The 14574-nt window shown below is 34.4% G+C and overlaps 1 protein-coding gene across 1 annotated transcript in view; it reads left to right on the top strand.

The window, feature by feature from the left end:
- MTREX (Mtr4 exosome RNA helicase) overlaps positions 1-14574 on the top strand; it is a 93515-nt gene that overhangs the window by 71632 nt on the left and 7309 nt on the right. Inside the window, exons 22-25 of the mRNA XM_043887287.1 lie at positions 2225-2388; positions 4942-5047; positions 9796-9852; positions 11167-11329. Of these exons, the coding sequence (XP_043743222.1) occupies positions 2225-2388; positions 4942-5047; positions 9796-9852; positions 11167-11329 (490 nt within the window). The remainder of the gene's footprint in view (positions 1-2224; positions 2389-4941; positions 5048-9795; positions 9853-11166; positions 11330-14574) is intronic.

Here is a 14574-nt window from a genome sequence, read left to right as displayed (position 1 = left end):
CTGAGTATGCTCACAGTATGCTAGTGTGAGCCTCGCCTGCTCACCTCTCACCAGGACCTTTGCAGCTCCCTCCCTGCTTCCAGTTACTCCCTACACCAGAGAATCAGATTTAACAGTTTCAACACAACAACAAAGAGACCTGAGTTTGGTTGAGTGATAACTGGAGAGTATCCATGGATAATGTGACTTGAATCCCCAGAGAAAGGCATTATCTGAGATGCTCAAATAGAACAAAAAGGCCCTAGTGTCTGGCTAAAAGTCTGGCTAAATGAACTTGTTATAAAGACTGCAATACATGCAAAAAATGCTTATGCAGGAGCATCAAGTTCTAAAAGTAAGACCTAAAATTGATGTGGACTATGTTTTTACTTTTGCTGAGTAGTAGTTATACACCAAAAGAAACTGAAAGGAAAACTGTGAGTTGTGAGATTATAATAGGTATCTCCCCTGTTCCCCCTTACTTATACTTTAAGAAAACTATGAAGACTTAACAATTTTATGACCTAGAGACTTCAAGATAAACTTAACATTCCTTAGCCCCGCCTAGGAAGCCCTTCAGAATCTGACTCTCAACTGTCAACATTTTAAGTCCTCATACCCTCTGACCCAGCTTTCTACAAAGTGAGGCAATATGAGGATGTTCTTGTAGCATTGTTCGAAAAAGCAAATGAATGTAAACAACCTCTGAGTTCATCAGTAGAAAGTTACATACATGAATTGTGCATATCCACACAATGGGTATCAAAATGACCCTTAAAAAGAATGAGGTAAATGTATATGTACTTTTTGGAAAAGAAATCCTGATTGTATTAAGTGGGAAAGGAAGCTGATCACACTTTTGTGGGGAAAACTGCTGTACCTGTGTATTCATGTATTTACAGACATGGATAATCTATTCTGTGTTCTTTTAAGGTATATAGAAAAAGATCTAGAACAGCATCATGCAGTATATAATACAAGCTTCTCACATAATTTTAAATTCTTTAGTAGACACTTTTTTAAAAAGTGAAAAACAGGTGAAATTAATTTTAATGAGATTTTTATTTAACTCAGTGTATCCAGAATACATTTCAACATGTAATCAGTATAAAAATTACTGAGGTAAAAATCTTAAATAGTAGACTCTTTCCTACCAACCTGTAAGCTTTGTATGCCTCTGAATATTTAGCACAATCTTCTATGCTAATAACATAGGTGCATCTTCAACTAAAGAAACTTTAGAAGATAATTTTTTTTTCTGATAGGCCTAATAAACATGCCAGGTGGCATAGAGGTAGCATGCTAGGTAACATATAAAGCATTCCTTCTTATCCTCCTAGCATTGTGACTTGTCAGTTCATAGCAATGTAAATAATTGCTAAGAGTTTAAATTCTGGAGTCTGAATCCCATCAAATCCCAAGCTTGGGTTTGAATCCCAGTTTTTATTTTTCTCTATCTCTGTGATCTTGACCAGTTTACTTGGTAATCTCTCTCTCCCTCGGTTTTCTCATCTGTAAAATGCACATTTATGTCTGCTGTAAGAATTAAATGAAATAATGTAAAGCACTTGAAGAATCAGAATTCATAGTTAGCTGTCAATGTCAGTTACTGACCACAGTCATTGCCTTTAACTTCTCAGTTGAAGCTTAATAAAGCATCTGCAAAATACCAAGTCTTTGAATTTCAGCTTCTCAGTTCCTAAACTTTCTGTCAATGTTTTTCTGAACTTCAAGCCTCCACTTTAGGATCCCAGTGTTTTTTTGCTTTGTACTGTCATCCTCTGTCACAGTTGATGAGTATATAATATTTACAGATTAATGTAATTTTAAAACACATCTAACCTAAAGTATGACCTCAAAATAACATTTTCCTTTTAAACTTTCATCTCTGTCTACAGAATAAAGACTTATTTTCTTTGCTAAATCCTTTTCCAGCTTTTAGGCAGATTTTTATGCAGTTTGAGGGCTTAAAAGAGAAAGAGCACAAGATTCATACACTTATCTTTCTTTCCTTCTTCTCTTGAGTTGCCCCTAATTCCATAAGGATGAAAAGCTGGAGCTGATGTGATTGCTACCTCAGATAACATCATCATTCTTGTATAATATCCTGGAATAGTAAGAAACTGCTATGTTCCTCTCCACCCCTCCCCCCAATATAATATTTTTTGTTTCATTTCATGAATAAATATAATTTTTATTTTGTTTACTTTATTATTGAACTTCTTTTTACTTTTGTATGCCTCAGATTGCAATAGACATTAAATCCGCAAAGCGAGAACTAAAGAAAGCAAGAACTGTCCTACAAATGGATGAGCTCAAATGTCGCAAACGTGTTTTAAGGAGGTTGGGATTTGCTACATCTTCTGATGTCATAGAGATGAAAGGACGAGTGGCTTGTGAGATAAGCAGGTAATACCTGGTTGTTCTAGGAAACTGATTCTAAAATGGAATACTGATTTTAAAAGAGGCCTGTTAATCTTTTGGAAAAAGAACGTTTTAAAAATAATAAAGTTTGGTGCTTTTCATATTAAAATACTGGTTTTAAATCTTGGATTTTACTAATTAATGCAGACACCATTAGTATTTTCATGTTTCCTTTTTATTTTATAGCACTGTGGAACTTTTATGTAACTGTAGTCTTAGTTTACACATGAATTTTTATACTTCCGAGTTTTTTGTAGTTACGAACAGTTTCGCACCTTGAAACTAAAATCATTGTCCTTTTTTATGTAAAGTTTTGGGCTAACGTAGCATATTGCATGCCACAGCTTAAAATCAGATATAATCTTTTGTATATTAGATATAAGCTGTTTATTTTGGGAATCTTCTACCACATTACAAATGACCTTAAAGCTAAATGACTTAAAGCAGAAGCCATTTCATTCTCTCTGGTTGTTTCTGTGGGTCAGAAATTCCAGAAGAGTGGGCCCTTAGGATGGTTCTGGCTCAGGATCCCTTGTGACTGCCATCATTTTGAAAATATTTTGCCATAGTCACTCTCTGTGAGTTCATAAAAGTCATCTCAAAGTAGCTTTTATGTACTCACTAAGGCCCTAATGAATGGGGTCAGAAAATTACAAGCCTTTGTAAATGCTTTTGGACATTCCTTATGAAGACTTATTCATATCGTTCTTGTGGATCATCTAGTTCAGATACGACTTCAGACATCTGCAGAGGCCAAGATTCTGTGGCAGACAGAACAGTTCTAGGTCAACAAAAGGAGGCAGCAACTACCCAGCCCCAGTTAGTTATTACAAAATAATGTGATATCAGAGTATAACTTAGAAAAGTCAAACATCTAGTTTCTTTCTTCTTTTTTTTTTTTTTGTGAAATCTCTTGATTTTTAAATGTTCACAAAATATTTCAGATTATGTTTTTAGGTTCCTATGCAAGCTAAATATAAAACACTTCGTGTTAGATTTGGCCCACAGGCTTGTATTGAATAGCTTTCCTTTAACCTTGATAAAATTAAGCTTTCCTGCTTTGTAATTAAAGAAACCTCAGTACTATAAAGTTAATAATGTATGCAGGATTTAAATTTAGACTATAACATCGCTCTGCTTATTTAAATGCCAAAATTAATGTTATTGGAATTATTTCTTTGTGATGTTATATAGTATTCAATAATTGAATTATTAAATTAAGATTGATATTAAGTTTATTTTAAATTATTAAATTAATATAAATTTAATATATTATTAAATAATTGATGTATTTCTCTTGGATATCTGCAGCTAGATTTAGTCTTGGAAGAAAGAATATTTAGAGAGATAAAGATAACAACATCATATACCAAAGCACATTACTTTTCCCCCAGATTTGCCTCTCCTTCTGATCTATCTTGGAGAATAAAACCACTGCAGGCAAAAACTGAGGAGTCATCCTAGATTCCTCCTCTCCCTTCTTACTCTCTTTCCACATCTTCATGATTGTTTTCTGTCTCTGTGCTGTTTTAACTGTTCCCACTAACTGAAGTACATTCCTTTTATAAGTTTCTGCAACCCATCCTTTATTCTCTTGCTTTCAGAATTGTCTTTCCAAAGCATAAATCCTAGCATGTCATTCTTTGGTAAAAGTCTGTCAATGATTTTCTGTTGCTTTTAAAATAAAATCCATAATTGAGTATATTCTTGCCCTTTGCTGTGTATCCCTTCTGTTGCCACATCCCACACATGTTTCTTGCATTTAGCATGACCTTTCCATCATTCCCCATTCCTGCATGTTTTTTTTCAAGATCTTCTGAAACTTGGCTTTGAGTTGCTTCAGATTGATTTTAGTGTCAACTTTTTTTTTTTGCATAATTGCCTATATAAATCTCTACTAAATTGCTATCATGTGCTTATTATCTTTCTCATCTGCCTCTCCCACATTAGATTATAGAAGTAGTCTTATTTGTATTTTTGTCCTTTTGCTTTTGCTGTTAGGAACTTAACTCTGTTTATCACTTGGAACCCATATTTAGCTTTTGACTTTTTTTTTTGATTAGTTATTACTGTAAAGATTGATGGTTTGTGACTTTTCTTTTAGAAATCATAGGAAGTTTGCAAAATGTGTGTCTGCTATGGATACATTCTAATTAAGATGTCTAATAAAGTTGTTTTTCATTTTCTGTTTTTTAAAGTTATTTGTAAAAATAATTCAAATTTAATTGAGCTACAAACAATTTAAAAGGTCCTTAAACCTAGGTAATAAATGCTAATGGCTGATTTTTTTGGTATTCTGAGAGTCAAGAAAAGATTTTTTCGATGAATATCTGTTTTGGTGTTTGCTAGGATGAGCTCTTTATATGAGACACCCATTTCACATTTACTATTGATTTATTCATAAATATAAAGACCTGCCATTTCCTTAGTTAGATAAGTCTTAATTTAAAACTATGTCTTAAGGATGTGTGGGTATAATATGTGTTTTTATACTCTGATATTTGGAGTTTTGTGTTTTTTTTTGTGGTGGTGGTCCAGTGCTGATGAGCTCCTTCTAACTGAGATGATGTTTAATGGCCTTTTCAATGACCTGTCTGCAGAACAAGCAACAGCACTGCTGAGCTGCTTTGTGTTTCAAGAGAATGTGAGTTTATGTATTTAGCACATCTTATTTATTAATTTGCATTTTTATGGTTTAATTTTAATATTATCAATTTTTAAATTATAAAATGACTTTCATATTCACATATTAATAGGTATATTATCAGAAAAGAATAAAGTAGAATTTTATTTATAGACAATCATTATTAGTCAGATTCTAAGTTGTAAATTTGTTCTACAACCCAGTGCATTATTTGAAGGTCTGGCTTAGTCAGACAGTCCTAGAAGGAAAAAGAACACGTAAAATTAGGCAAACTAGTAAAAATGAAAAGAGAATGAGATTGAATGAATACGCCTTTTCTCAGTTTTGGAGAGGAACTGTGAGGCAGCTGATTATATTGATACTAGCGGCTGAAATCTTTGTTTTCATAGGCAAGATTTGAGGTAATGGCCATAAGATTCTCATCAATAATCTTTTCAAATGAGTAGTTAGTTGACTTCCAGCAACTTCTAAGAAATAAAAAAAAATGAAGTGCTGGATGGACCATGAGAACACTAATCATCCATTGTGCTCAGTCGCATCTGATTGTTTACAACCCTGTGGACTGTAGCCCAACAGGCTCCTCTGTCCATGTAATTTTCTAGACAGGAATATTGGAATGGGTTGTCATTTCCTACTTCAGGGGATCTTCTCAACCCCAGGGATCAAACCTGCGTCCCCTGCATTGGCAGGTGGAATCTTTACCACTGCATCACCTGGGAAGCCCTTTACTTGAATTCAAAAGCCAGTATTTGTTTAAAAGAGTAAAATACATGTTTCACATTTCAAATTCAAGATTTTATTCACTGTGTATAAAATTAATGAAGTAAGAGTAAGGATATTTGCCTTCTAAAAATAATTCAATGTTATGTAAATTTTTAGACCTTTTATGATATATACTTAGTTTAATTTTTAAAAAAGTAAATTGTGTAAGACAGATTTGTTTTTGCAGTTCTGCCATTAATCTATTTATCCATTAACTATTTATTTATTAATCAGATCAGTTACATAACTTCTTGAACTAGGTCTGGGCACTTTTTCTTTAAGCTCTCTGATTACATATTAACATTACAAGTATAGTGGCCATGATAATAAGTAGGACAGTAATCGAAAAATGATTTATGCTCTCCTAAGAATGCCTGCTGTGTACTTAGGAAATAATGTAATCTGCTTGTGAGGAATGCATTTCTTTATGAAATATTATGTTTGGCTGTTTTCCTTAGGTTCAAAGTCTTACTACATTAATTTCCGAGATAATTAAGAATGTTTGTCAGATTTTATTTGAACAGATCTAAGGTTTACAGATTGTTTGGGGGTTGATGATTTTCTGCCTATGGCAGACTTTGTCTTCTAGCTAATTTCTTATACTGTGTTGTGTTTTTTGTTTTTAATGTGGAAAAACAAAATTCCTGTCTTCTGAGAGGCGAAGTGTGTTACCTCTTCACAGGAGTTGGGCTTCACCAAACCATAGTTTATAAATCTTGGGGCAAGATGTCACTATGTGTAGTAAAGATTTGTTCAGTGAGGCCCCACTATGCTGTATGTAATGTCATCATTCTTACAGTGCCTTCAACATCAAAATGGATAATTGTGTTGAAAGTAACATGGAATGTTGTTGATACTTTAAAAAGTATTTTCTAGCCAGAGAAGAAGGTAAATACAGTAAGATATTGATTATCAATGCTGATAATTTCTATTTTAAAATGTGTTATTTCTGAAACTCTGTCCTTATTTTTTATATCATTAACAGTAATACAAGATTACACAGTCTTTATAGTATCAAGTGTTTTTCAAATGCTTATTAATCACCCATTGTGTGCAGTGCAGAGACCTAGACCCGAGAGACAGCAGAATTTCTTGCTTTCCTGATGCTTTTGTGTATGCTAGTCAGTGAAGATAAAGAAGTCACTAACAGACATATTATGTCAGAAGGATGAGGGGTTTGGAGAAAAGTGAAGCAAAGGAGGCAAATAGAAATCATTGAGGGGGGGCTGCGTTTACTATTTTAAATAAGGTGATCAAAAAAAGCCTCACTGATAGTAAAATTTGAATCAAGACCTAAAGGAGAGACAGCGGGCAAACACATGTACCTGGTGGGAGCGTGTTGGTAAAATGACAGACACTTAACTTACTTACATCATGACCAGTGCCTTCTTCTAATAGTGACCAGGAAAGAGGAAGTGATCAGTAACTGGTGACCAGGGAATGGATGCAATATCAAAAACATTTACAGTCTTGCCTACTTTTCACTAAACTGAGATATTGAGTTCCTTCTGGCCATTTTGCTTTCTCATTATTTATCATGATTTTTTTGTTTTAACAGGAATAACACAGAACCTGGTTCATAATTTATTATATAATATATACCTGATACAAATCAAAACCAAGTCCTATATAAATATTGATGCTTAAAGGCAGATCTGTTACAACTAGCCTGTAGTTTGGTTTTTATTTAACTTACCTATAATTACTTTAAATCTTGTTTCACACATATATACATACATTTCTTGTAATAATTTTTTATATAGTAAGTCTACCTTTGTCAAAATTAATTGTTCCTTAATATTAGATTGGCAAAAGTAATTACAGTTTCGGACCCTGACTTTTAAATCATTATAACTAGGCTCAAGTTCATCTTTATTAACCAAAATAGGAACCATTATAATTAACATATTTTTACCAATGAGAAATAAGTTTGTTTATTCCTGTAGCATAGAAATTCGTGCTTTGGGATTTGATGAACTCATAGAAAGCACTTTCTGCATCTTGCTGGTTGTGGAAGCATTTTCCCTTCAAAAAGTTGTCGAGATACTTTAAGAAGTGGTATTGAGTTGGTGAGAGGTCAGGTGAATATGGCAGATGAAGCCAACCTTTGCAGCCCAATTCGTTCAGCTTTTGAAGCGTTGGTTGTGCTACATGCCGTCAAGTGTTGTCGTGGAGAATTGGGCCCTTTCTGTTGATCAGTGCCTGCTGTAGGCATTGCAGTTTTGGGTAATCTCATTGACTTGCTGAGCATACTTCGCAGATGTAATGGTTTCGCCAGGATTCAGAAAGCTGTCATGGATCACACAAGCAGCAGACCACCAAACAGGGACCATGACCCTTTTTTTGGAGCAAGTTTGGGTTTGGGAAGTGCCGTAGAGCTTTTTCTGCATCCAGCCAATGAGCTAGTTGTCTCTGACTGTCGTATAAAATCCACTGTTCATTGCACATCACAGTCCAGTTGAGAAATGGTCCGTTGTTGAGTAGAATAAGAGAAGATGACACCTCAAAATGATGAATATTTTGATTTTCAGTCAGCTCATGAAGCACCCACTTATCGAGCTTTTTTACCCTTTCAGTTTCCTTCAAATGCCAAATGAGCATACAGTGATCACTGTTGAGTTCTTGGGCAACTTCTTGTGTAGATGGAAGAGGATCAGCTTCAATGATCCTCTTAGGTGATTGCCGTTAACTTCTGATGGTCAGTCACTGCTCGCCTCATCTTCAGGGCTCTAGTCGTCTTTGCAAAACTTCTTGAACCAGCACTGCACTGTATATTCATTAGCAATTCCTGGGTCAAATGCATTGTTGATGTTGCGAGTTGTCTCCACTGCTTTCTCACTCCTTTTGAACTTGAATAAGAAATTTGCTTGAATTTGCTTTCCATAGTCTAAAATACATATAAAATAAACAGCAAGTAATAATTTATTAGCAAAAAGCTTTATAAAGCAAGAAATGAGCATTAAAATGATGTATAACAGAACCACATTTGAATGTATTCTGATATCACATGGCATAATTCAATAATGCAAAACTGAAATTGCTTTTATACCAACCTAATAATATCTTTATACTAATCACAAGTCTGTAGGTTTTGAGTGCCATAGACTGTTAAGAAGCTAACACACAGAATTGAAGCAGCTTGTCCAAGTTAATTTGATTAGTTAGTAATAGACCTGAAACTTAATTTTTCTAATTGAGAAATTGATGGACTTTTCAGTAATGGAAAGAGAACAGTAAGAACAGTGAAACTCATTTCAATTTTTGTCTTCAAACGGGCTTCCCTAGTGGCTCAGATGGGTAAAGAATCTCCCTGCAATGCAGGAGACCTGGGTTCAGTCCCTGGGTTGGGAAGATCTCCTGAAGAAGGGAATGGCAACCCACTCCAGTGTTCTTTACTGGAGAATTCCGTGGACAGAGTAGCCTGGTGGGCTACAGGGCTACAGTCCCTGGGGTTGCAAAGAGTAGGACATGACTAAGCAGCTAACACTTTTCAAAGTGGTTAGAGAGTTAGAAATACTTGGGTAAGATTAAAATTGAAGGCAAGTAAGTTACTTCCAATGTAACTTACCCAAGATTTCTAGTTTTCACAGGTTAAAAGTTGCCTAGAAATCAAACTGTTTAAAAAAATCAAAGTATGATGTAACAGTTTATAAATGTTGATGTAACTGAACTATGTATGTTTACAGTATTTGCTCTCTTTCAGTTCTATTTATGGTCACAAAAAATAGCTAATTTAGCACACTTTGCAAATTTAGGAGTGTGGTATTTTCCTCTGAAATATAAAAGAATAGTATAATTCAGGATGACAGGAGTGATAATTTTGTGTACATAATTAAGTTAATTAGAAACTTTAAATGCTAATGACTGAAGTCTTATAATTTGAAATTAATGGATATCATGAAAGCTTTGTTTTGTTTTTAAAAGTAAATAGTATATAATGCATTTTAAACTTGGGTTTTGTATATAATCTTCCCTTTCTTTTATAGTCTAGTGAGATGCCCAAATTAACAGAGCAATTAGCAGGACCACTTCGTCAAATGCAGGTAAGATTTTTTTGAACTACATATTTTATGAATAGTATATTGTGCAATAAACATTTGTGACAGTCTAATCATAGTATTTTTCATTCCACTGAGACAGCTTCCTTCAAATTAAATATATCATTTGATGTTAGTTTTTTCATTTAATACTATTTTGATAACATCATTTGTAACTTTTATTTTAAAAATAAAACCATCTTCCTCACCAAAATAATAAGTTATATAGAGTTGCTTTGAGTACAGATTTACCATTGCATAGTGTAGATAAACTGTATCAGCAATTCAGTGCATGCACTGTGTTCCTTGATGTTAAGAATGGCATCTTGATAGAGTTAGTTCAATTTGTTTTACATTTTTCTATCCTAGTTTATAATAAATTTTAAAATCAGGTTTTAAGATTATCTCTGGATCCTCAAAGACATAGCTTTTTGATAGCAGGGACCAGCTTTATGGAAGACAAATTTTTCACCATCAGGGTGGGGTGGGCAGGTGGTTTGGGGATGATTTTACATTTAGTGTGCACTTTACTTCTGTTATTGTTAATCAGCTCCACGTCAGATCATCAGGTATTAGATCCCAGAGTTTGGGGACCCTTGGTTCATAATAATGAATTGGTCTCTTTTATTATTTTTTTAGGAAGAATGATTTTATCTACCTTTTCAGCATTAGGCAAAAAGACAGGAAAAGATGGACTGTAAGACATTGCAAGAGAGGAATGAAGAGTGAATCATAAAAATGGTCTCTGTAATGGAACATTTAGCACTTTTTCTTGTTACTAAGAAGTTTAAACTCCAGAACCAGTGAAGTCTTCATAGGCCTGGGGGTTTTTGACCCTTTCAGTTACCAGGGGAAAAGAATGACTCTTAACTTCTTATCATCAGGAAAAGAAAATCTTAAAATGTACCTTTTTTTAAAGCTTTGTTGGAGAAAAGCATCATTTCGCCATAGGATTTTTGTTTCTCTAAGGCTGTTTTGTTATTGTTGTCTTTGTTCTCTTAATGAAACAGATTAGTTAAATGTCACTCTTGAATAGTTTTAATGAAGACTTTTGGTTATTGTACAAAAGGTATTACTGGGTGAAAATCTTGCTTTTGATTTGTTTTTTCTAATTAATGTAGTGAGAAAGCTTTGCTGTTTGATTACTGAACAATAGGTTAGGCAGTGTGACTACTTAGAAGCAGAACATCCAGATTGTAGGCATATTATTACCAAGGAAGAAAAAGGAAACTTGTAGAATACTGGCTTTGGAAGCCTAAAGAAAAAGTGATATGGGAGAGCATAAGTAAGAAATTTGAAGCATATCTTTTCTTTTCAAAGGAATGTGCTAAAAGAATTGCAAAAGTTTCAGCAGAAGCCAAATTGGAAATTGATGAGGAGACTTATCTAAGCTCATTTAAACCTCACTTAATGGATGTAGTATACACCTGGGCAACTGGAGCTACATTTGCCCATATCTGCAAAATGACAGATGTCTTTGAAGGTATGGTTAAGTTTTCTATACATATACTTCTTTCTGATATAAGAAATATACTTAGGATGACATTGATTTACCAAAAAAGAATAATATATTATTTCTAATTTTTGATAATAAAGGGAAATCTTCTGCCCATATAGGGGTTTCCCTGGTGGTTCAGTGGTAAAGAATCTGCCTGCAATGCAGGAGACTTCCTGCAATGCAAGAGGTGCAGGTCAATCCCTGGGCTGGGAAGATCCCCTGGAGAAGCAAATGGCAACCTTCTCCAGTATCCTTGCCTGGGAAATCCCATGGACAGAGGAGCCTGGCAGGCTGTGTGCAGTCCATAGGGTCACCAAAGAGTCTGACACGGTTTAGTGACTAAACAACAACACCCTAATGGCTTACTATGTAATTCCACCAAAAAACAGCAGAGCTGAAAAATGCTGTCCGTTGCATTTCTAAAATAGTTACTTAATTTAACTGAAGAAAAATTTTAAATGAAAAAGCAAAGGTAAAGAAAATATAAAAGGAGTAATTATAAGTGAATTATAAGAAGCAAATAATAGGCACAGTATATAAAGAAAGCCATATTTAGAAATGTTGTATTCATTGCAAAAAGATTGACTTATGTAGATATATATAGTGGTGAATTCTGTATACATTGAACTTTCTTTAAAATGAAAATAAATGATCTTGGACTTCATAGCAATTATTGTAAGATACTCAAAATATTACTATTTCTTAACTATTTATTTTGAGAGAAATTATTTTTAACATACCCTGAGTTATATGCTTTTCACCTGGTATTATTGAAGACTAACTAATAGATTACTGAGTTTATAAATCAGTGACTTTTGTGATGCATAGATTAAACATCACAAAATCAGCTGTGAGCCTTTACTTCAATGTATTGAATTTTATGGGTTTTAAGGTTTTAAATATGAAGATCCCCTGGAGAAGGGAAAAGCTACCCACGCCAGTATTCTGGCCTGGAGAATTCCATAGACTGTATAGTCCATGGGGTTGCAAAGAGTCTGACACAACTGAGTGACCTTCACTTTCATTTTTAAATTAATAGTGTGTTGTTTTAGTCCTTTCCCTAAAGTTTATTTCTAAACTTCCATTAAATGATCATTAGTATTATGGTCCCCAAATCTTTTTGTGAATACTATACTCTGTTATGAGGATGGTGATTATTTATTAGGTAAACAATGTGCCAGGCATTGTGCTATAGTCAGCATTTTATATAATTTAAATTAATCACCAAATGGCACATCTGAGTAGTTACTTACTATTTGCACTTTTGCACAAGGAGACTGATTTATAAAAGGTAAGTAATTTGGCCAAGGTCATGGAGGTGTACTGCATGACAACAGTATGTTTGGATTCTGGACTCTGTGACTGCAGGTCACATGGTAGTGGATTACTTCATCTAAAAACAGTAATAACCTCATCTTTGAGGTTTGGATCACCAAGAGAATTCTTGAATACTACCTAGAATTGTGCCATCTCCATCCTCTGAAAATTAATGCTGTAGGGGTGGTCAGAAGGCCTATCATAACTGATGGTGTGAGAAGAGGGACGTGTGACACCCTCACCTCACTTAACACACAGAAGCCCGGGGTGGGGTGGTGTATGACAGCTTGTGTGTTTCAGAGATACAAAGGCGATCAAGTACAGGATCACCACTCTTCAGTATAACTTCTTTTTGGAAGATAAGAATGAAACCATGACTGTTCTGTGCCTAGATTCTAAGACTCATTAATATGCTAGCTCATATTTGTATATCTGCATCTCTGAGAAGGTAGACACAGTGGCATAAAACAGTAGTGATGCACTGTTTGGTTTATTTGTTTGAGAGAAATGAAGGAACAGTAGACCTAGAAATAGAGGAAGCCTTATAAAATTATCTTTGTAGATTATTTTTCTATTCTTTGTACTTAAATGGAAAAGCTATCATAGTATGGAAGATAAATTGTAAAGTGTTAAAACTGAAGGTAGTTTGTATTTCTGCCACCTATGAGTTGATGTTTTCCCCTACATATGAGCAATTCCTGAAATCAATGTTTTTGCCTCTTTTTCAATTCCTTGCGGCTGTTTTGATGTCACAGTGTGCTTGTGAAATCTGAGTTGGAAAATTAAGGGATTCATAACTATAACTTGAAAATTAAAGGATTCATCACTATAACTTGAAATTGGGTCTAATATCAACACAGTTTTCATGGTACTATTATGTCAGCTCTACCTTTTCTTTCTAAAATTGGATCAGACTATATATTAGCTCATAAGAGTAAAATATGTAATTAAACAGCAAAAAAAAAAAATACTGAGAACCTTAGGATATTACTTAGGATATTATTTCCTTTTTCTGGCATACTGTGTCTCCTTGCCACAACCTTTTTTTTAAACTGTGGTGGTGTTTACTTTATCCATTTCAGAATAGCCATTCTCTCCTCATCTTGTTACAGTACATGCTTGATATAATTGGAAAAGTACTATAATCACAGCTCTACCCATCGTATAGCGTGTCTTTACTTTTATAGGCAGAAAATGACTACACTGGGACTTTTTATGTGCTGTGGTCAGTGTCCAATCATGTCATGTCATGAGCCTCAGAAGTAGTTTTAAGAATTTTTCAAACATTAGCTGGAGCTAGTTGACATTGAATGGTGGGTACTGTTCATTTGCCTACAGATACAGTATGGTGCTCTTCCCTGTGCTGGATGGATCTGCTTTCATTTAAGCACATGCCATCAGGAAAGCTTCTGTGACAAATTATCATTTGGAACTGTTTACTGTAGTACTTATGTCTGTCATGGGTTTTTAAAGAAAATGCTGTTTTGTGCATTCCCACTCTTTGCCCCCCCACAAGTTCTTTTCAAATGCCTTTCAACTAGCATAGCTTTACCCTTCTCTAGGAGAGGATACATCAGTGTCATAAGGGATTTTCCAGCTGGTTTATTTTTTACATGCTTTTGCTAATAGAGTAGCATTTTATTAGTATGTATCTTTTCTCTGTTTAACTTTTGGCACAATTTTAGTATTAAATGACTTAAGAATTAGCACCTGATTCTTACTCTTTTGTTGAATAAATTAACTGAGACCCTAGTGGGACCAGGAATTGCGCTGCATGCAGTGCAAGCAATAGTCTCTGCCCTCCCAGAATGTTTTCAGCCTGAGCTGGGATCTAATATGGTAAATGATTGTAGGAAAGTGTATTTATGATTCTAATCTCAGGCCTCAGTAACCACTTAGATAGGAGGTATTAT

This window comes from Cervus elaphus, chromosome 25 (genome assembly GCF_910594005.1).
Source record: "Cervus elaphus chromosome 25, mCerEla1.1, whole genome shotgun sequence".
NCBI classification, from domain to species: domain Eukaryota; kingdom Metazoa; phylum Chordata; class Mammalia; order Artiodactyla; family Cervidae; genus Cervus; species Cervus elaphus.
The sequence above is the reverse complement of the archived record's forward strand: the minus strand, read 5'-3'. Positions and strand labels throughout refer to the sequence as shown.